Here is a 22,593-nt window from a genome sequence, read left to right as displayed (position 1 = left end):
AAAAATTTACATTGTGTTTTTTTATGTTGCCTTCAACAAAAGTAAAATAACATCTGGATAGGTTTCCTCAAAGTTCTCTGGTTGATTAATGGTAGACAGAAAAAACAAGTTTGAGAGTTGCACTTAGCTTTGGTGACATCTAGTGGAAATATGTAAAATTGCAAATTATTGACTCATTTTGTTTTTTTGAGCTCCTCTTGGCATAGTCTCACGGGCCACATTTGGCCCGGAGGCCATAAGTTTGACACCTGTGATTTAATTCGTGGTCTATTGAGTCAGACTGCTGAAAAACATGGTACCAATTTACAAGCATTCACAAGTACTTTCCAGACCTTGAAATCAATTTTAAAATTCATGGCAGTACCTCAGGTGGGACAGCACTGGTCTTGAGATTGAGACGTCTCAAAATCGATTCCCTGCTAGTCAGAGTTAAATCTCGAAGTATCCTTGGGCATTGAACCCCAAATGCCCCCAATACGCCAGTATGTGCTTTGCATTGCTGTCGCTGATCTTGTTGCTTCAGTGTGTGGACAGGTGAGTGTGAAGCAGATTGTAAAGCGCTGTTGTGAGATTTTCAGTGACTTGAAAAGCACTATGTAAAAGCAAACCATTTCCCATTACATTGTTGGTAATATAAAAAAACTGGGGCAGAACGGCGGCGCAGTGGTTAGCGCGTGTGCGGCACAGTTCTGAGGTCATGAGATCAAACCTCCTGTGTGGAGTTTGTATGTTCTCCCTATGCTTGCGTGGGTTTCCTCCGGGCACTCTGGTTTCCTCCCACATTCCAAAGACATGCATGTTAGGTGAATTGGCCGGTCCAAATTGTCCCTAGGTGTGAATGAGTGAGCGAATTGTCTGTCCCTGTGTTTCCTGCGACTGGCTGGCAACCAGTTCAGGGTGTCCCCTGCCCACTGCCCGAAGATAGCTGGGATGGGCTCCAGCACCCCCGCGACCCTACTGAGGATAAGCGGTTCGGATAATGGATGGATGGATGAAAAGAGCTGAACGAAAATGGCACCGAAAAGAAAATCATACCCTGCAGATTACAAGCTGCAAATCGTGAAATACACAGCCGCAAATGATAATCAAGCAGCAGAAAGAAAGTTTGGAGTTAGCGAGAAAGTTGCAAGGGACTGGCGAAAAGCAGAGGCGTGATGAGTAAGCGACATCGATGAGGAAGCGGCGCATCGTCTACCCCCTGAGTTAGGGCAGTGGTTTAAAGGTGACACGGAGGGTAAAGATTTCATTGGATTTAGTGATTTGAGTGAAACTGATAGTTTGGTAAACTTGTTAGCATGTACTTTTTACTATTTACCTGAATAATTTAATATGTTATGTTGTTATTGACATAACCAGGTGTGTCAGTCATGTAACTTTAGTATACTGCACACTTATATAGCCTGCTGTTCTCTAATTTATTTTTATTTCAAATTGCCTTTCAAGAGGACATCTATGTTTTTGGTATTGGATTTTATCAAATACATTTAATTACTTTTGGATTACTCTAATACCAAATATGCAAATAAAAGACGAAAGAAACTAAATATGAATAAAATGACTAAATTTTGTGCAGGCTTGGGGAGGAACGGAACACATGGAACGGCAAAAATGATGTTGGCAAGCTGTTTGGATTTATTTTCATTTTGTTTCTGTCGCATTTTATGTTCGTTCTGCCGGAGATCAAAGAGATCAAAGCTTACCACGTGTTGTGAGTCATCATTTTATTCATATTTAGTTCCTTTTGTCTTTTATTAGCCTATTTGGTATTGGAGTAATCCAAAAGTCATTGAAAGTAATCCAGTTAAAGTAACCCTACCCAACCCTGAATAGATTTTATTCCAAAATGCGACTTACACTCCAGTTCGACTCATATGTTCCTCCCTTCTAAACTATGCTCTTTTGGGCTGGTGTGGTGACTAATTGTATCGTCAGAAAATATGTTGGATCTAAAAAAAAAACATCAGATTTCACCCCAGAAATTGGAATTGAGCATTCAGCCTTCGAAAGGTTTTCCGACCTGTGTGCGAGCGCAGGTGTCGCTTGAGCGCGGTGTGGCTTGGGAAGGTCCGGTTGCATTCGCTGCAGATGTAACTTCGAACGCCCGCGTGGACTTCCATGTGCTGCTGCAGAGCCGTCTGCGTCTGGAAACGTTTGCCGCACAGCAGGCAGAAGATTGCCATGTCAGAGCCTGAAAAACACAAAAGCAAAAAATCGATACGGAAGGCTCGTTTTCTTTTTGTCTTTTAAAGGGATATTGCGTAATATATCACCATAAGATATCGGTATATTTTGTCGTGCAGGAGTCGGAAACCTCTGGCTCCCAAAACAAGTATGGCTGTGTTCATGAGTACGTATATTGATTCCGTGCAAATTTTCTACAAATTAGTGTGAGCGAACCTTATTGTAGTGCAGGCAAAGATGAACCAACTCTGAGTCCAAAAGGATTCCTACAGCTTAAGGCAAGTTAAATTCAAGACATTTTAAGACTTTATTAATGCCTTTTGAAATCAAATTTAAGCCTGTGTAGACAAAAACAACCCATTATTAAAACAAAACAACCCTCACAGACATTTCTTGCACAGAATACATGGTGTCTCGTACACATTACCTGGCACAACTTTTAGCCATGGAAAAAAAAAATTAAATGTACACTTTTCCCGCGGTCCAAAGTAAATGTCTCCGTTCGAAATTGCTACAGATATTGTGCAAAATATCTAAGACATGAATCTGCTCTGAAAGGCCGACTGAAACAACATCACCGCTTTGACTGTTCAGTTGTAAATCAGTGAAATCTTTTTAGTTCAAATAAATATAAAGCGTTCTCATTTTTAAGACATTCAGAAATTGGATTTAAAACATTTCAAAGCCAATTAAGGCTTTTATAATGATGAATTAAAGGCTTTTTAAGACTTTTTAAGGATCCGCTGAAACCCTGTCAAGTACTGTACAAAATACATAGGGCACAATTTTAACTACAAGTGAAGGTGTCACACCCAAAAGAATAGCTAGGAAATCCTTTATATGGAAGCTCATTAAACAATCTATGTTCATTATTGGGACACTTGATAATGAAAAGCCACGTAACTATTTTGAAATACACAGAAGCTCTAGCGAAGTACCTGGACCAATTTGATTGGGTGAGCGGTAAGGATTGGTGGAGCTATGCAAAGAGCGCAAGCACATCCTTCTGTCTCTCGTCCTGCAAACCTTTGTGCCCAATGTAAATACCATGGGATCCTCATTTGCATCATTTTGTTACATTTTTACAAAATAACTGCTCGCAAGCATCATTTACATCAAAAATGACTGTCAAAATTAGCCTTAAGACACTTAAATAACTTCAGGAGGGAGACACATTTTAAGTGGTGTATTTATATGGAACACATGCTCTGGCGTTATTGTTATTTTATAGATTTTATCAAATCATCTAATGTCACATAGTGAACTAAAATGAGCTGAAGAATAAGCTTTTGTCTGGGGAGTGGGTCTGGTGGTTTTGTTAAATTTCGTCTCAAATTATATGGTGTGGCTGTACTTGCCCCGTAATTGCCCAAGAAACACCACAGGAAGTGCTGCCCAAACGACCCTCGTGGTTAAGGGATCCGTAAACCCTGAAGCGTGAAAATTTGTATGAAATGATCATGTATTTTTTCTCATAATTCAAATCAATATTTTTTTCATGAAAGCGTCATGATTACTGATTTGACTCAGCTGTGCCCGCTCATTTGGCGCCAACCGCTGCGGGTTCTGATTGGCTCCCTGTCACTATTTGAACTCAGTCCTGTCGATCCCCTGTTGTCAGTCCGTCTACAAACCTCAGTGTATACTAGGCAAGCCTTTTTCGACCCTGACTCCCACCTGTCTCGCTTTTGCTCTCGTCTGTCTCCGGCTACGACAGGTTTTGATCCTGACCACGTCTGCACTCCCGTCCCGACTTACGACCCTTTTTTGTTCCCGACCACGTCTGCTCTCCCGTTACGGCTTACGACCCGTTTCTGACCCCGACCACGTTTTTGCTCTCCTGTCCCAGCTGTCGACCTGTTTTTCCCTCCTTGACACCGGCATCGCTCGCTACGGAAGATCCACTTCCGTGTTTGGATCCCAAACAGAGTACGAGAGCGACTTGCTTCCCGCGTCTAGCGAACACCGGATGGTGGGTACAGCCCTTTCTCTTTCCTTTAATAAAACATATGAGAAACGTAACACAATTGGGTCCCATTTCCGTTCTGGTCCTGACAGAGAGTTATTTTTTTTTTACCACTAAGAAGCACTAAAAAATAATCAACACAACAATTATGAACAATAATAATTCAAAATGTCCCTTTAACAAAATTATATTGTCATCAGTGCATTGCAATTACTTACGACAACATTTAGTTACATTATCTAAATTTTGGAACACCCAAGTATTACATCTGTTATGAAAATATCCCTAAGTTTTGAAATATTAGTCCGTCTTGAAGCATCTTTGTGAAAAACTTCACCTGGACAAAAAATATACAGTAGATCCCCGGGTTACGGCATCTCTATCTCAGGATGTTCTCACGTTACAGGGTTTTCAAACCCTGTTTACAACATTTTCCCCACCATGCAAAATCAACAACAAATTTGTTCCTGTGCCCAAAAACGCCAAAATGTACGACGTTTGAGGGTATTAGATTTCAAAGCTGCCTGTCTGTTATTAGTCAACGTCATATAAGATGCTTGTATGTTATTGGTTTGCGTCACGGCTTCACGAATATGCCGATATGTCATTCAACCCCCTTCCACAATGCTCCAATGTTCAGATTAGAACGTTGTGTAACAAACTTGAATTTTTTTAGGTATGCGCCCCGACTCTTGCAGTGATGCTAAAAGGAGACGCAAAACATGATAACCATGGAAACAAAGAGTTTGGTATTTACAAGAAACCCATTGTTACTCCCAATCAAAGATCTAGTAAGATAAAACATTTTTATTTATTTATTTTCATCAGATTTTAGGAAAAGCTACAAAACCATCAGAGGTTCCCACACAAAAATAACTTTTTGACATGTAAAGTGAAATAAATATGAAAATAAAATGTAAATAAATCACAGTCCATTTTTCGTATTATTCTTGCATTGATTTATATAAACAAATACAAAATATTCATAGTAAAATCATTGGCAGCAAATAAGTTTCACGGCTTTTAACTACTTACTTTTCCCCCCTCTAACGTTCAATGTCGATTTACTGTACACATAATAAAAAGAGACGTGCTCCCCCTCAGCCGAGACAGTAATTGATCGTACGAGGAGGCCGCCCAGGCGCCGTGGAGCTGGTTATGAACACGAAGCGGCTCGGCGCTCTTCATAGATTTTTAAATTAGTGTCAGCTTGGCCCCGAAGACGCGCTATTGAGCGATTAAATAGAAAGCGGCTTCCAAACACTCCTCGAGTCCTTCCCCAGAGTTTGGTCCCGGCACGGTAATTGAAAGCCAGTGTGTCGGACTGTCGGTGTGTGTTTGTGACGTGACGTTTTCCTCTCGCTGCTCTTTATCTCAGCTGGAGGGAAAGAAACGGTCCGGGCAGAACTCAAGACTTACGTCTGAGATCTTTATCCGGGTGCTGAATGTCTTGCGCAACCATTTTTTCCCCTTTCCATGCAGTACAGCGTGCTAAGGAAGATGTTTAATCAGTAAAGGAGAATATCTCATTCTCTTCCTGACAAGGACTTGATATAATAGAACAAAGCAATTATTGGAATCCAAAGAGGATAAAGAATACCGATGCTCCCCTACTTACGACCATTCGACTTACGAAAAACTGTAGATACGATCATTTTTTTCGGGATGTCGATAAATATCCGGACATTGTTGCGAGTTAGATTTTGTATTGTGTGCACTTTTTTTCCAAGTACAGGGCATTACTGTAGTGCTTCTTTCCACGAGAGGTCACCCAGCATCCACCCCAAAGAAGAGGTCTGCTTCCTCTTCCTAGTTTGTGTGTAAACATACTGTAATGAATCTCGAGCACGCTTAGAACTGACATTTTTATTGTTTAATATCTTGTGCACCCATTCAATATGGTTGTTCTAAAGTGTAAAGAAAAGTCAAGCCATTTCTTTTTAAATGAAAGTGTAATAAGAAAGCTTGATGCGGAAAATGGTTGGATCCCTTTTTTTTGCTCCACTTTCTACCACAGAGAAGGACCTCTTGAAGCCCATCTTCCAAATTTAAGTTAAACTTAACTTTATTTATCTTTAGAGAGCACATTATTTTATGAAATGTTTATTTTTTAGTACAAAACAATACTGGTTACTTATCCAAGCCTGAAACAAACTTATATAAACCTTAAACATACAAAATATAGCACTGAAGCAACTTACGAACAAATTCAACTTACGGAGGATTGTCCTCGTTTGTCGGGCAACGTCTGTACAGTGCTTAGTGTAAGTATTGCCCCCTAACAACTCTTTGTCAAGTTTAGGCTTCAAAACTAAAGCTAAAAAAAAAATCAACATGTGCGACACAATCGTAAAGTGGGAACAAATTATTTCAACATTTTGTATTAAATTTGCAACGAAAATGAAAAGAATGGGTTGCTTAAGATTGGCCCCCTGTTCTCTCAGCTCAAGCCAAACGACGCCAAAAGTTTCCTGATGACTTCTGAATGATCCAATGTCGACCTAAATGACCAATAATGACAAACAGAGCGCAACTGTGTGTCTTAGCTTAAATGCACCTGAACATAAAGCATTATGACAGCATTATAAAGACCAAAGAACACAACAGGTCGGTCCGGGATAAAGTTGTGTAAAAATGCAAATTTGGAATGTAATACAAGAAGATTTGCAACATTTATAGATCCCCCGGAGCACTTAGCAAGCGATCATATCCCGATAAAGAGAGCATAAAACCAGACCTGGCTGTCCCTTCTCAACTTTCGGCCCAAACAAGGAGAAAACTAATCAGAGAAGCAACAAAGAGGCCCATTATTACATTGGAATACCTGCAGGTATACAAAAGTGAGGTGGGACAAACTGTGGATAAGAAAACTATGAGTCGTACTCTGCATAAATCTTCCCTATTTGAAAGTGGAAAGAATAAAAGCCCTTTCTAAAAGAATACCATAAAAAGGTTCGTTTGGCGTTTGCAAGTCACTTTTACATCACTCTGCGAAATTATTTAAACAATAGACCAGTGATCACCAATTTCGTTGTTGTGGGCACCAGCTAACCCCTTAAAGGGACAGTGTGTATTATTTGACCACTAGATGTCACTGTATGGCAGGCATGTCAAACTCACTTTGGTTCAGGCGCCAGTTCCTGACTTTATGTTCTCAAGTGGGCCAGTAAAAGAATCTCATTTCCGAATTATGAGCTTTGTTTTTCAGTACTGTGCTTTATCATTCAGCCTACATTTGTAGCCTACCCGACAAATTCTCATCACAGATGATAATGGATCTTTTCCAGGCACAACACTTCTTGTTAACAGTGAAAAAAATGCATTTTCACATTTGGCATTGAATGTGTTTGTTTATTTGCATTTTAACAATCTTTCCACAAACGTAAACAAAATCTGCTTGCCTCAATTGTCAGACTGCTTAGAAATAAATCCCGGCTCCTCCGTAATTCATGTCGAAGTGTCCTTGAGTAAGACACTGAACCCCTTATACCCCCAATAAGCAGGTTAGCGGCTTACATGGCTTTACGGCCGCTATTGGGAAATGTGAAGCACACTGTAAAGCGCTTTGGGAAGTCTTGACTTGAAAAGCGCTATATAAATGCAGATCATTTCATTTCATAAAAAAAAAAAAATGATAACAAGACTTTTATCAGGGAACATGTAGACATCAGCATTGGATCAAACTACAAAGCTCAGTCTACTAAATTGGGAAAATACTGCGCAATTTTGTCTTTAGCATGACACCGGACTAGGAATGAGCTGTTTTACACATTTCCCTGCCCACGAGCAACGGGAAGGAGCACTTAACTAGGAGTTATTTGAAATAATCATAACATGCTCAAAGATCCACAGCAGGCCGGGTTAAATCATCTAACGGATCGGATCTGGCCCGCGGGCTATATATTTGACTACTGCTGTATGATCGAGTGTTCACGTACTTTTGCCTATTGTTTAAATCAATATTGTTTTTTCTTTAATGAATGAAGTTTTTGGTTACCACTGGAGGCCATAAATATAACACACTGTCCCTTTAAGAATCATGTTATTTTTTTTTGGTAAAACGTTCCTTTATTCTGCTGCTTTTCATTGAAAAACGAGCAACAAGGCGGGCACGATAACATTTTCCACAAACATCAGCACGACGTGAAATACTCCGATCGCTTGTGCAGAAAAGCACCCCATAAAAAACAAGACTTTTATTCCTTTCCTTTTATGGTCGTAATCAAAGAAGGTTGAATGTTAATTATGGGATTATCAGATGCCGCTTTACAATAGCATAAAGTGGAAATTGAAAATCGTCCGAGCGAGGCCGACCGGCCGCTCCTTTTTACAGACCGTCTGTAAACGCATCTTTTTTGTCAAGTGGGTTCGGGCAGCTTGATTAAAGTAAATGAAGTGCCGCAAACCTTCCTGTCGGCCATCGGACGAGGGAAACAACTCTCTGGTGAAGACTTTGCGTTCATTTATATCTTTCCAGTTTTCTCCATACCCTAACATTTATTTCTGGTACTGCGAGTATAAACAGTGTAATAATAAGATAAAATCTAATGCCTTTACATGTTTTATCTTTATACCTGCATGTCTAGTGGTTAGGTTTCGGCGCTCTCACTGTTGCGACCCTGGTTCGATTCCCATTGAATCCGATATTTTGTGATTTTGGTCAGCGACATTTATCGATTGATCAACCGCAAAACTTGTAGTGCACACGAATAAATACTGCATGGATTTCTAACTTTATTGACCGGTATTTGCTGAGAATCTTGATTATTTTTGTTTTTTAATCAGCATAAGGGGAAAGAACCTTCCAACATGAATATATTCCCATAATTTCCCATTTTCTAAGGTTTATGATCCACCAAATCTATGACACCTTACTCAATTTATTTTCCTCACAAACATTTTTTGATGGATTCAAACCGTTCCTTTAACTTTATCAACTTCTTTCTTTTTTTCTCAAGATTATTTTTCATGTTGCTAAAGTGTTCACTTTTTAGTACTTTTCAGTATTTTTAATACTTTTTAGTATTTTTTTGCCACTCTTTTGTAAATTTAAGTACTTTTTCAAACAGTCTAGTACTTTTCAGTTTTCAATACTTTATACTTTTTGGTACATTACAATATTTCTATCTCAAATATTTTTTTCTCATTACTTTCTCGTACTTTTCTGTATTTCTTTCATACCTTTCCGATTAGGGGATAGTGTAATGGTGGTCTGTGTAGCCTTTCAGGCTTTTGAGACTTAGTGATATAGAGTTATACAAGTAAAATATATTTTTAATTTTTAAATTGATGCACGTGATTAGTATACAGTTATTGCAATGGAAGACATTAATAAGAGAATAAATTGAACTGTAATTTATTTACATTTCGATTTCATTTTGGCTCCAGTTTACATGTATAATAGTTATTTTTGCTAGCCGGATGCTCCTTCTTACAGACTGTTTGTGAACACATCTTTTTTGTCAAGTGGGCTTGCACACCTTGATTAGAGAAAATTAAGTGTTAAAAACCTTCCAGTCGGGCATCGAGTAATGGATGTAGAGCGAGGCGAAGACATAAATAAATAAAAAAAGTGAGAAAAGTAGTTGACCCGGAAAGTCCATTACAGTGTAAAATTGAGTCAGGCTGAAGTGACACCTGTGCTGGCGGCGATCCCGTTTGGCCGCTTTGGAATAATTTAGCTCCCCTAACCGGAATCTCGCTCCGTCCACCGGATCTATTTAGAAAAGAGGCCGGTGGTGAGGCATCCTTAATGGTGCCGGGGCCGCTGTTATTTAGGTGGGGGGCGCAGACTAAGAGCGGTATTCCCCTGCCTCGGTAAAGAGAAACAACTAAATATACATTTATAAATACAGTAACCACTTGCTACTTTGTGCTTTCATGGCTCCCTGTCTCGCAGATGTTTAATTGAATTATCTGTCATTGATAAAGGTATAAACATTGTGTTCTGCAGCAGACAGCACACACCAAATGATATCACAGGGGCAGGTTGTAGATGTGTGTTGGGTGGGTGTGACTGCCAATGGGGGTGACTGTGATAAGGGGTGTACAAGTGAATGGATCAACCCACATCAAACGACGACAGCTCGCTTTCAGCAGCTCACGACATTGAAAAGAAATTCATTAAATGAATCGGACTCTGAGGTAAGTAATAAAAGGAATGCTGATCACCAACGGGTGCTTTGTGGATTATTATCAGAAGGCAATTTGTTTTGACTGTTTAGTTGGAATTGATCCCGTCTGTTGGATGCTATATTGTGTATACATATATTTATGTATATAGCTTTATTGCTATAAGACTTATACTAATGTCCAAGGCCAGCAGATTTTTTTCAAAAGGATACTCATTTTTTGGGAGTTTCTTAGCAACTTGAAAAGTGCTATATACAGTAAATGCAGACCATTTACCATATAAAGCAGATGCATTTTTCGTAATACAATATTTGGCACTGCGGGCAGCACGGCGGCGCAGTGGTTAGTGTGTGTGCGACACAGTTCTGAGGTCATGAGATCAAACCTCCTGTGTGGAGTTTGAATGTTCTCCCCGTGCTTGCGTAGGTTTCCTCCGCGCACTCCGGTTTCCTCCCACATTTCAAAAACATGCATGTCAGGTTAATTGGCCGGTCCAAATTGTTCCTAGGTATGAATGAGCCCTGTCCCTGTGTGCCCTGCGACTGTATGGCAACCAGTTCAGGGTGTCCCCTGCCCACTGTCCGAACATAGCTGGGATGGGCTCCAGCACCACCGAGACCCTCCTGAGGATAAGGCCAGCAGATGCTCACTTTTTGGAGTGGATACTCATATGTACATTTTTAAAAATTCCATATCTGGCACTGCAGCACGTAGCAGCCCGGCAACACGTACAATAATTTCGGCAGCCAGCCGGCACAAGTATCTTCCGCTACACTCAGTTGCTCAATACCATTTTGACAGCAGATGGCGGCATGGTAATATCCAATCCCGGTCCTCAATGTGATGTTACCTGTAGGTAGATCTTTTTGTGTGATCCAGCTTCATCCCTTGATCGTACCGACAACATTGTTTAGCCGCCGATGCGCTCACTCATAATAAAGTGATTCGGCATAACCGTTTGCGAGGATTAATCTAAGCATTAATGAATATTCTCCGGCGAGTGTATAAAAACATCGAAATCACTCCCAGTGTGACGCCGCAGTTTGCGGATAACGGCAACGAACGCCGTGGCAGATAAACGTCGAGCAAAAATACATTTCCGAACGCAAGAATTAACTGTATGCTAATCGCGGGCAATATAAGACATGATTACTTTTAAATAAGCCGGAATGTGGACAGCGCGCGGCATAAATTAACTAAAGCAATCTAATTGGACATTTTATTGCCCAAGTAAATGTGATCTGTGTTTAACAGCTACTTAAAGAAAAAGCCGTAATCCCCCACTAAGTAGCATTGTAAACAACGATAAACTCACGAGTCGCGCTTTATATACGACTCCGAAACCGGATCGCTCGCGCGAGTCCTTGAGAAAGAATCGGTCGCACCCGGGTAAGCCGCCCCGAAAAAGTGCACCCTCGTTGTTGCCGGTTATAACTCAACGTTGGGGTGTGCAGGGCTTAGAAGACAAATGGCGGCCGGCGAGATTAATGCCAGCAGATGCCAGGCGAGATGCCATATTCATTACCCGGAGATAACGTCGTGGGGGCCATATGGCGGCTCCGAGGGGCCACGCTGGACAGCGGCTCCCTTTTTATTTGCGCCGTCACGCCGCCTGACTTGGAGCGTTGCCATCGCCCGTTGCTATGGAAATGACGGTAGCACCTCAACTTGCGTTTTTGTTAAATTTGGGGTGTCAAATATGAAGCCCGGAGGTGGGATCTGGACACTTGGATGATTTAATACGGCCTGCTAGAAATTTCTGAGTACGGACGCTCCCCTACTTACGACCATTTGACTTACGCAGAACGGTAAATACGAAAAAAAAATTCGGGATGTGAAAAAAATATCCGGACATTGCTGTAAAATAGATTATGTATTCGATATACACCTCTTTCCGAGTAGAGGACAGTACTGTAGTGCTTCTCGCTGCGTGGCGCTATGAGAGGTCACCCAGCATCCACCCCGAAGAAGAAATCCGGCTTCTACTTCCTGGTCCGTGTGTAATCTTAACAACGTGTACTGTATTGCTAGCGCGCTAAGAACTCTGACGATTTTATTGTTTAAAATCTCAAGCATCCATTCAATATGGTTGGTGTAAAGTGTAAAGAAGAGGCGATCCAGTTCTTTCGAAACGAAAGTGGAAGAAATCTTGATGCATTGAGAAAATGGTCGGAACGCCTTTTTTCGGCAACTTTTTACCACGGAGGACCTCTTGAAGCGCAACTCCCAAAAGTAAGTTAAACCTCACTTTATTTATCTTTAAAGAGCATATTATTCGATTAAGATATTTTTGTCTTAGTACAAAACAATACAAGCCTTAAACATACTTATACAAACCTTAAACATACAAAATATAGCACTGAAGCAACTTACAACCAAATTCAATATACGAATGATCGTCCGGAACCTAACTAGTTCGTAGGTCGGGCAGCGTCTGTATGTCAAAAAAAAAAAGAAGTGAGTCTCTAGGTTGCGTCAAAAGTTATGATTTTTTTAGATATGAATGCAAACCAAATCGTCTCTCCAGCGCCTAGAGGTCAGTGTTGAGTTTGTATAGCGTGGTGAGTTAGTTCAGGAGTAAAGCCGCATTCTTAAAATAAAGCAGTTCACCAGATCAGACCATATTAGTAAGAACACTGCCAATTTTTACTTTTTATTTTTCAGTATGATAATTTATCATTCAGTCTAAATTTTTAATTTACCCTACACATTATAATCACGGATGACAAGCGATCTTTTCTCAACAGAACACATTTATTCACAAACAACAGGGAAAAAAAGATTTTCACTTTATGGCATTGAATGTGTTAACTGCTTTAATTCAACAGGTGTGTGAAAAAAACTTTTACACCTGAAGAAACTCAACACACTTTATAATATCAACACTGCACTCTAGAGAGCATTTGGTTTGCATTTGTTTAAAAAAAATCATAACTTTTGAAAGAAATGTTTGAAATACCTGTTCAAGCCTATTTGGCAAAATATTTTTTTGTTTGTCTACATATATAATGTTAAATATTTTATAGTTTACCATTATAAACAAGTTAAGAATACAATGTGTGTGTATATATGACATTACGTAAAATAAACGGATCATTTATATATTTTCAATGTTACATATTTTTATAATAAATGACTGAAGAAAAACTGAAACATCTCTGTAGTTTACTAAAAAAAGATACATATGCAATTGAAAATATTTTAAAATATTAATATTAAACTTATTCATTGGGCAGAATATCTTTTTTGAATTTTCAAGGTCAAATATTTTTTCTTTTTATTAGAAAAATGAAAAAAAAAAAAAAAACGTAAAATCTGATATTTATCCTATAGTATACTAGAAAAAACAATTATAAATACATAAAAAATATTAAGTCGTTATTGAAAAGAATCATAATATTTTGTATTTATTTGTGATTTTTATAGCTTACTATCGAAAGAACAAGAGAAATATACAGTAAGATTACACATATAACATACATACACACACATAAATACATATACATATATATATATATATATATATATATATATATATATATATATATATATACCGGAGCCATATCCCCGCAGTGAGAGGTGGCTAGAGTCATTTCTGACCCTTTCTGGGGGATTGATACAACTGATGTGTTGGGAGTCATTTGGTGACCAAACCCCCCAATTCCACCCCCTTGAACCAGGCTTGAACCACAACCTCCCAGTCTCGGGGCGGGCGCCCTCACCCCCAAGGCCACCGAGCTGGTTACATACATATATATACATACACATACATATGTATATATTTATGTTTTGATTTTGAGTTTTTTTCCCAGAATTTTCAATGTCACATGAATATTTTATATTAAACAAATGACCAAAATCATTTCTAAATCTGATGAAATGAATTGAAAAAAAAAATGTTTATGAAAAAAAACCTATGATGAAAAAAACATTGGATTATGTAAAAAATATTTAACTAGAAAAACAATTTAAATTATTGTAGAAAAAAAAAAAAAACTAAGCAATCCAATCCACCCAATCCATTATCAGATATGGCATTTCATTTTTATTACATGATTAGTAAATAAATATTGTTTAATTTTATATTTATATAGCAGTTTACTATAAAATATTAGAAATTCAGAAAAAGGTATGGCAAATAAATTGTTATTTTGTGCATAATATTTCATATATATATATGATAGTATGATTGTGTGTGTTCTTTGTATTTTACTATTATAACAATTTAAGAAAAAACAGTTTGTTTTTCAATGCATTTCCCCGTTTATATGGTGTTATTTGCCTACATCTTGAGAAGCGAGCTTCTCCCCTCCCGCCATACTGCAGTGGTCATAAATCTCCAAACGCGGCCCTTGTTTGTACGTTTCCTCGGACTGTAACGATCATAAAGGATGCGACGTGGGGAATTACCCTCACGGTGAGGAATGTCGCCCTTTTAACATGATTGACCGCGACCGGGCCGCCCTCGCCCGTTCTTTACATCGACGGACCGAAGACCAGCGTCCAATGGCAACCCCCACACCTTCCAATCCCCACAAATCCCATTTAATCAGACAACTTGTGCAGTGTGGCCGGGAGTAAGAAAACGTATAATTAGTAAACAGAGGAGCTCCTCGCCGGGCTTCATTGGCATTGGCGGCAGGTTACTGTGTCGCATTTAAAATGCCGTCTGATGAAGTCTACAGAATCAAACCATTTGTTACTCCTATTGAGGAGGCTTCGGGCTACTGGCAATTAAATTGGAATTAGTGGCGGGGAATGAGATAGGGCAGATTCATAGCGAGTGGAGCAGAGAGAGAGATAGAGCGAGAGGACTCTCTGTCTGGACTTGGCTCCGAGATTGAACGCCAATCGGCACGTTTTGTTTTGTTTCCAGCGTCTTATCTTTTATTAATCGAAAACTGCGCCCGCCGCGGTTTAATGAATATGAAAGGAAAAAAAAAAACGCTTTTCAAACACAGTCACGCTCGTGTTTTGTTTTGAGGGAGCAGGAAATGTGACTGAACGATTTCATACACCTTCTTCATGGCCAAATTCAAGCAAGGGACAGAGTGTAATATATAGTGAGTGAATGATTTGAATGATAGGCAAAAATACATGAATTATTATACCAATGTTATTTTTCAATGACTACGCATAGGTCGAAAAAATTAGTATACTTAGTATTTCATGTCATGTTTGACGTATTACTGCTACGCTGTGCTCATTTGGCACTGGTTTTCATTTGCATTAGCTCATACAGGGTCAAATAATACACAATGTACAGACACTGACTTACGAACGAGTACCGGATGATCGTTCCTAAGCTGAATTGGCTTGTATGTTGCTTAAGTGCTATATTTTGTATGTTTAAGGTTTGTATAAGTATGTTTAAGGCTTGTATAAGTAATCTGTATTGTTTTGTAATAAACATTTCATCAAATAATATGCTCTATAAAGATGAATAAAGTTAAGTTTAACCTACTTTTGAAAGATGTGCTTCGAGAGGTCCTCCTCCGTGGTAAAAAGTGTCCGAAAACAAGAGTTTCGACCATTTTCTCAACCGCATCAAGCTTTCTTATTCCACTTTCATTTCATAAGAAATGGCTCACGTCTTCTTTACACCACAGGTGTCAAACAGGCGGCCCGCGGGACAGATCAGGCCCGCCAAGGGATTGAATCCGGCCCGCGAGACAACGCTCAGAGAAGCGCAAGAGAAAAACAAGCTGCAGGTTGAAATATGTCAACTTGATGTTGCCAAAGCCAGGTGCCTCGAACAAAGACACTGTACTTGTATTTCTTTCTATCTCTCTCTCTTTTCCACCCCTTTTCTCCCACTCTCTGTCTCTTTCACTCTGTGTCTCTTTTTCTCTTCCTTTGTTGCTCGTTGTTTCTTGTTTCTTTTTTCTCTGTGTCTTTTTAACTTCTTTTGCTCTAACTTCCTTTTTTCCTTTTCTCTCTTCCTACCCTTTGCGCTAACTTTTCTCTTTTCTCTCCCTCTGTCTTTCTATTTCTCTTTGGATTTCTTTCTTCCTCTCCCTTTCTTTTCCCCCTCTCTCATGACTTTTTATCTCTTTTGTTTCTCACACTCTCTCCCTCTCTCTCTTTTTCTTTCTTTCTCCCACCCTCTCTCCTTTTGCCTCCCTCTTTCTCTTATTTCTTTATCTCTCTTTTTCTTTCTCTTTAATCTACTAGTCCGGCCCCCGACAGAATGTTTGTTCTATCGTGTGGCCCCCGAGATAAAATGAGTTTGACACCCCTGCTTTACACCAACCATATTGAATTGATGCACGAGATATTAAACAATGAAAATGTCAATATTCTTAGCGCGCTGGACATACAGTATAGACATAGTAAAGACAGTATAGAATGTTTACACAAGAACTAGGAAGAGGAAGCGGATTTCTTCTTCGGGGTGGATGCTGGGTGAGCTCTCATAACGCCACACGTCGGTAGCGGCGGAAAGAAGCACGACAGTAATGTCCTGTACTCGGAAAAAGGTGGACACAATCCAAAATCCAACTTACAACAATATCAATATTTTTCGACATCCCGAAATTATTTTTTCGTATCTACTGTTTTACTTAAGTCGAATGGTCGTAAATAGGGGGGCGTCTTTACCTTTAAGCACTTTCAAAGCCAATTTTCCAATTTTACCAGTACTCTTAAAATCTGGTGTGAGTCATGCATTCTGCCTGAAGAAAGCTGAGAGGGGCTCCAGCACCCCCGCGACCCTACTGACGATAAGCGGTACAGATAATGGATGGATGGATTGATTTACCTTAACACCTCAAATTGGCCAGGAATTTAAAAGTGCGCCTCATAATCCGTTGCGTCTTATATATAGACAAATGCTTTCCCATATTTGTTCAATTATTGTTGATAAAATTATTTGCTGACCACAGTTGCTTGGCATTGGGGATTGAACCTGATACTAATGGTAAGAGAACCAAATCTAACCTACCGGGCCGTTAGGAACTTTGGTGCCTGTTCACAATTGCATAACATTGATCGTAATAAGAATCAAACCCAGATGGCGGTAGGAGAGAGCGCCGGATCCTATCCACTAGAATACCCGGGACGCAGACAACATATGGAACGGCGTTATGTTATTATCACACTCTTTCAGACACAGTACCAGATAGAGTATGTTAGAGTAGAGAAGATATAGCTTATCAGCTCAGACTGCATTCTGAGTTACGTTTTGAATACATGTGGCCATGTGTATATTTAAATCTTTCAGGGTGACCAAATTACTTCCCACCATATTGTTCTTTTCAGTCAGATCAAACGAAAGTGCTTCCCACAATGACTTTGTCATTCAGTTTAGAATATGATGCGCTTCATAAAGACTGCAAGTGGGCTTTACCACAGACCCGTTTAATGTTTAACAATATTCTTACGGCCCAGCCAAATAATTTCATCAACATTAACCACCTTAACCACCTGGGTTGTAGGGGCACTTCCTGTAGTGTGTACAGTCTGGCTGCGCCCAACCCTCTCAGGGCTGTTTTAGCAGGAGAAGCCTCCTGATTTGACTCAGATACATCCCCTTCCTTATCTGGTTGCCATTGCTTTTTGGTGTAACACGTCATCCAACATTTGGTACCATGGCTAAAAATAATGTGTTTGAATAAGGCCTAATGCCTTTTCATGTGTCGTCTGTATCCCCAGTGGTCTAGTAAATGGGATCCAGCACATTCCAAGCTCCGATATGGGTTTGATTCCTGTTGCAATTGTGATCATGCGCAATTCCGACAATTTTTTTATTTCTTGTGCAACCCAAGCCCATACCAGTCAACCTGTACGTTTTTGCCGTACAAAGTACGTTTATTATCACTATCACGAAACAGCAAATCAATCAAGTCAAATGAGTTCGAGTTGTGTAGTGAAAGGAAGTCCGTCTATTTTTAGAGAACAGGCATTTTTGGCTCAACTCAGAGAGCCGGCATTGTTGTTTTGGTCTCGCGGTTCGAGTTTTCGTCCGCATGCCGATCTCGAGTTCGAGTTGTGTAGTGAAAGTCCGTCTCTTTTTAGAGAACCGGCTTTTTCGGCTCAACTCATTAAAGAGCCGGCTCTCAAACGGCTCACTTGCATCAAATTATATTACGAATTATTATGTTGTATAAAGAAGTTAAGAAAAATAGGAAGTATAAGAGGAGAAAATGAAAAAAGACCGGTTTGTGGTAATCAGTATATTACCAACAATAATTTAATTCAGAAAATCAATAATTTGAATGAAAAAATGTATTATTCTACTTAATTATATTTGGATGTATTTTTTCCTTCTACAGTGGACGTCCAAGCTACTTCATTTTTTAACTTTTTTTTATAAAAAACCTCATTCATGTCGAGCAACTCAGTATCTCACAACAAAATCTTATTTAACAATATATATGATATAAGGAAACACATGTACAATATAACATGTTAAACTACATAAACATGGTGTAAGATTATTTTGTATTTTGTAAGGGAAAATACAACATTTTGTAAGGGCATGGAGCCGTAGAGGTTGACAGGTATGCAAGCCGTTATTGTAGTTTGAATTTCATATGCCTTATAGTCTGATGCACCGTATATATGGGAAAAAATATCACAAAAGACTTTAAGTGGGTGTGCCTTATAAGATGGTGCCAGCTTGTAAGTGCGAAAAATACAGCTTTTTATTATTACATGTAATATCTTTAATGCCCCCGAAAAAACGCCAAGGTCCCAGCATTGACCATCTGGACAGTGAAAAAAGGACACAAAAAGTCACATTAGTCACAGACTCTTTGGCCCTTGGACCTGTACACACACACAAACCCTAAAAATGACCCATGAGCCCTACCCCCTCCCTTAGTGGTCTTTCCTGCCGGACAAAAGGCTTTTAGCACCTCGCCTTACTGTCCGACACGGACATGCCGGACAGGATGAGGGGCTCGTATTTATTTATTTTTTGTTTCCTCAAGGGGGTTTGGGGGTCCTTGGGAACAAAAAAAGGATGAGGGCTGTTAAGGACCGGATGAGGAAATCTGAGCTGATGCTTGTAAGTCACAAAAAATAAAACAAGGGAATTGGAAATCTGAGCAAAAGTGTCTTTTTATTTAAGTATGTATCTTTAATTGTAGTATTTTATCTTTTAAGTATTCTTGCTCCATCTAGATCACACTTTTTTTAAATTGTATTTTTTCATTTCACTTGTTAGAGTGACAATACATTTTATACTATTGTATTTCTGCAGGGATGGGTGCCGGCAGGCTGTACTTGCCCAAGAAAACACAGGAAGTATTGCTCAGACGACTCAGGTGTGTCATGATTACTGATGTGACTCAGCTGTGCCTGCTCATTTGGCACCAACTTCCGCGGGTTCTGATTGGCTCCCTGTCACTATTTAAAATCAATCCTGTCAATCCCCTGTTATCAGTCCGTCTGCGAACCTTAGTGTATAATAGGCAAGCCTTTTTCAACCCTGACTCCCACCTGTCCCGTTTTTGCTCCCATCTGTCTCCAGCTACAGCCCGTTTGGATCCGGACCACGTCTGCTCTCCCGTCCCGACTTACGTTTTTTGATCCCGCCCACGTATTTGCTCTTCTGTCCCGGCAATCGACTGGTTTTCCGTCCCTGACACCGCTATCTCTCGCTACGGAAGATTCACTCCCGTGTTCGGATCACAATCCGAGTACGACAGCGATTTTCTGCCCGCCTTTATCTTTCCTTCAATAAAACGTAACGCAAGTGGGTCCTGTTTCTGTTCTGGTCCTGACAAATTGGTTGAGAGATTTTTCTTCATTTTCTTTCATTTTCTAATAAACTCATTTATTTAACCCAAAATAGCAATTAGCACACAAAGCAGTTTTCATCTCTGCGCAACATCTGTTTGATGATTTGAATGAAAAAACGCGAAATGTAAAATATAAAAGAGGCATTGAGGTGCATCGGTAAAATTGGATGCTGTGCTGTGTTTACGTGCGTTAGCCTTAAAGGCCGTTTCATTAGCGGAGGCAATAAAGGGGCTCAGCCGGCTGTGACCTTGGAGCCAAAATGGTGGAAGCCGTACTAGAAAGAGAAAAAAAGCGGATTTTTATTTATTGATATCGACCTTAAGTTGCCGTCCATCAAACTCCACTAAGGGCGGTGCAGTTTGAATGAGGGAACACTTTACAGATTTGCTTTCGTTCCATTGGGAGAAAAAATTGAGTTTTTATTTATTTAATGTTTAACGTCAGCATTAGTATATGAATTTTTGTGTCATACATTTCTCATAACTTGATAAAAGGGACAGTAAGCATCATTTAGCGCCTCCTAGTGGTTTCTCTCTTTCTCCTCCGTTACCACTTTCTTTTTCCCTCTATTGTTTATGCTCAGTTTTCTTCTTTCTTTCCCTCTTTGTTTAACCCTCTCTTTCTTTATCTCTTATGCTTTTTCTCTCGCCACTTCCCCCCTTCCTTTTTCTCCCTCTCTCTCTTCTCCTGCTTGCTCTTTTTTTCTACTAGTGCGACCCGAGTTTGAGCTTTTTTCCTAGCATGGGGCCCCTAAGCTCAAATGAGTTTGACACCCCTGACTAGTCCATAAAGTCAACTCGGAGTAGAGCGTTGCAGTGCTGCCTCCCACCAGATGGGGGCAGAGCGGAGCTCAGAGTCCTCACATGACCTTTTCAGTGAGTTGACAGTCAGTTCATAAGGGAGGAGGGAGCCTCTTGTATGTTATAGCATATGTGTTGCTTGGAAAGGGGTCATGTGTTCGGAAAAAAAAAGGAGAGGGGGATTTTTTTTCCCTTTTGAATGCATTCCATTACAAGAATAGCAAACGGAATGAGAGAACAAGTCACATAACTAAGAACACCCTCCTAAATAAAATCCTCAAATGTAATCACATAACATGCAGAGTTGTACCTTCGAATGACAGTCACACACCTCTTAAAGGGACACTTTATATACATGAATGCTAAAATATTGTAAGCTTTATGGTTTGCAAAACAATGCTGAAATACAATTCTTACACTATTTCACAAAAATAATTAATAAAAAAAAAAAAGAGGATACTAAAATATGTTTTTAACTTCAGTTTTTAAGAAGAAAACATGATTAAAAATATTTGTTATGTTTCGAGCTTTCTGGTGACAGGACCATAACAGAGACAGGACCCACATGCGTACTTTTCTCTCAGTTTTATTGGGAAGAAGGGGAAGGATTGCAGACATGATCCGGTGATCGCTGGTCGCGGGGAGCAGGTTGCTCTGAACGCGGAAGTGGTACTTCCGTGGTGAGCGATGGCGGTGTCGGGAGCGGAAAAAAGTAGCCGGGACAGGAGAGCAAAAAACGTGGTCGAGATCAGAAAATGGGTTGAAGCTGGGAAACAGACGGGAGCCAAAACAGGAGTGAGTCAGAGTCGAAAAGCTTGCCTAGCGTAAACTAAGGTTCGCAGATGGACTGACAACAGGTGACAGATAGAAGGGGGTTAACATGGTGACAGGGAGCCAATCAGAGTCCGAGGCAGTTGGCTCGAAAGGAGCGGGCACAGGTGCCTCGCATCAGTAATCATCAGGTCAACAAAATTATACTCATATACATTACGATGCACTATTCTTTTTCAATTCTTATTATAACTTAGGCCACTCTCTAAGCGCTACATTGTAAATATTTGTACCTCTTTATCCTGACAGTTTTTTTTTTAACTTTCATTTTTCACTTTAAAGTCTTTATAACATGTTTCCCCCTGAGTGCCATGTCTAATTATGTTGCTTCCAATGTTTCACAACATTGATATCAATGACAATAAAATATTAAAAATCATAATTTTTTATTAAAATCGGGGTCTCCAACGTGGTGCCCGCTAAGAGCACCTGAGTAGCCCGTGGATTGGTTCTGAAAAAAAGCTCACTAGTGACGGGTCATTGTGATTTTCTAGGAAATGTGATTTCTAACCAGCATGAAACATCAGTGTCTTTAAAAGCAATGTCTGACTGTGCCTTCTTTTACCCAACTTTTAATAATTGCAATGTGGTAATAACACAATCCATTCAAATAATAATTACGTTGTAACAACATAATGATGACAGTTGCGTTTCATACAGGTAGCCCTTCAGCAACACAAAAGTAGCTCTCAGGTTTAAAAAGGTAGGCTACCCTTCGTCGTGAGTACCGCTGTGATTTAACTGTGCACGCGCATTTGGCGCCAACCGCGGGTTCTGATTGGCTCCCTGTCCCTACTTAAATCCAGTCCTGTCAATCCCCTGTTGTCAGTCCGTCTGCGAAACTCTGTATACAAAGCAAGCCTTTTTTGACCCTGACTCCCGTTTTTGCTCCCGTTTGTCTCCGGCTACGACCTGTTTTGTCCCTGACCACGTCTA

General features: G+C 39.8%; 1 protein-coding gene across 1 annotated transcript in view; it reads right to left on the bottom strand.

Annotated features, from left to right (window-relative positions):
- zbtb16a (zinc finger and BTB domain containing 16a) overlaps window positions 1–22,593 on the bottom strand; it is a 182,137-nt gene that overhangs the window by 25,620 nt on the left and 133,924 nt on the right. Inside the window, exon 5 of the mRNA XM_088320957.1 lies at window positions 2,018–2,188. Within this exon, the coding sequence (XP_088177083.1) occupies window positions 2,018–2,188 (171 nt within the window). The remainder of the gene's footprint in view (window positions 1–2,017; window positions 2,189–22,593) is intronic.

Source organism: Urocampus carinirostris, chromosome 17 (genome assembly GCF_059441175.1).
Source record: "Urocampus carinirostris isolate Australia breed hairy pipefish chromosome 17, RoL_Ucar_1.0, whole genome shotgun sequence".
Classification (NCBI taxonomy): domain Eukaryota; kingdom Metazoa; phylum Chordata; class Actinopteri; order Syngnathiformes; family Syngnathidae; genus Urocampus; species Urocampus carinirostris.
The sequence above is the reverse complement of the archived record's forward strand: the minus strand, read 5'-3'. Positions and strand labels throughout refer to the sequence as shown.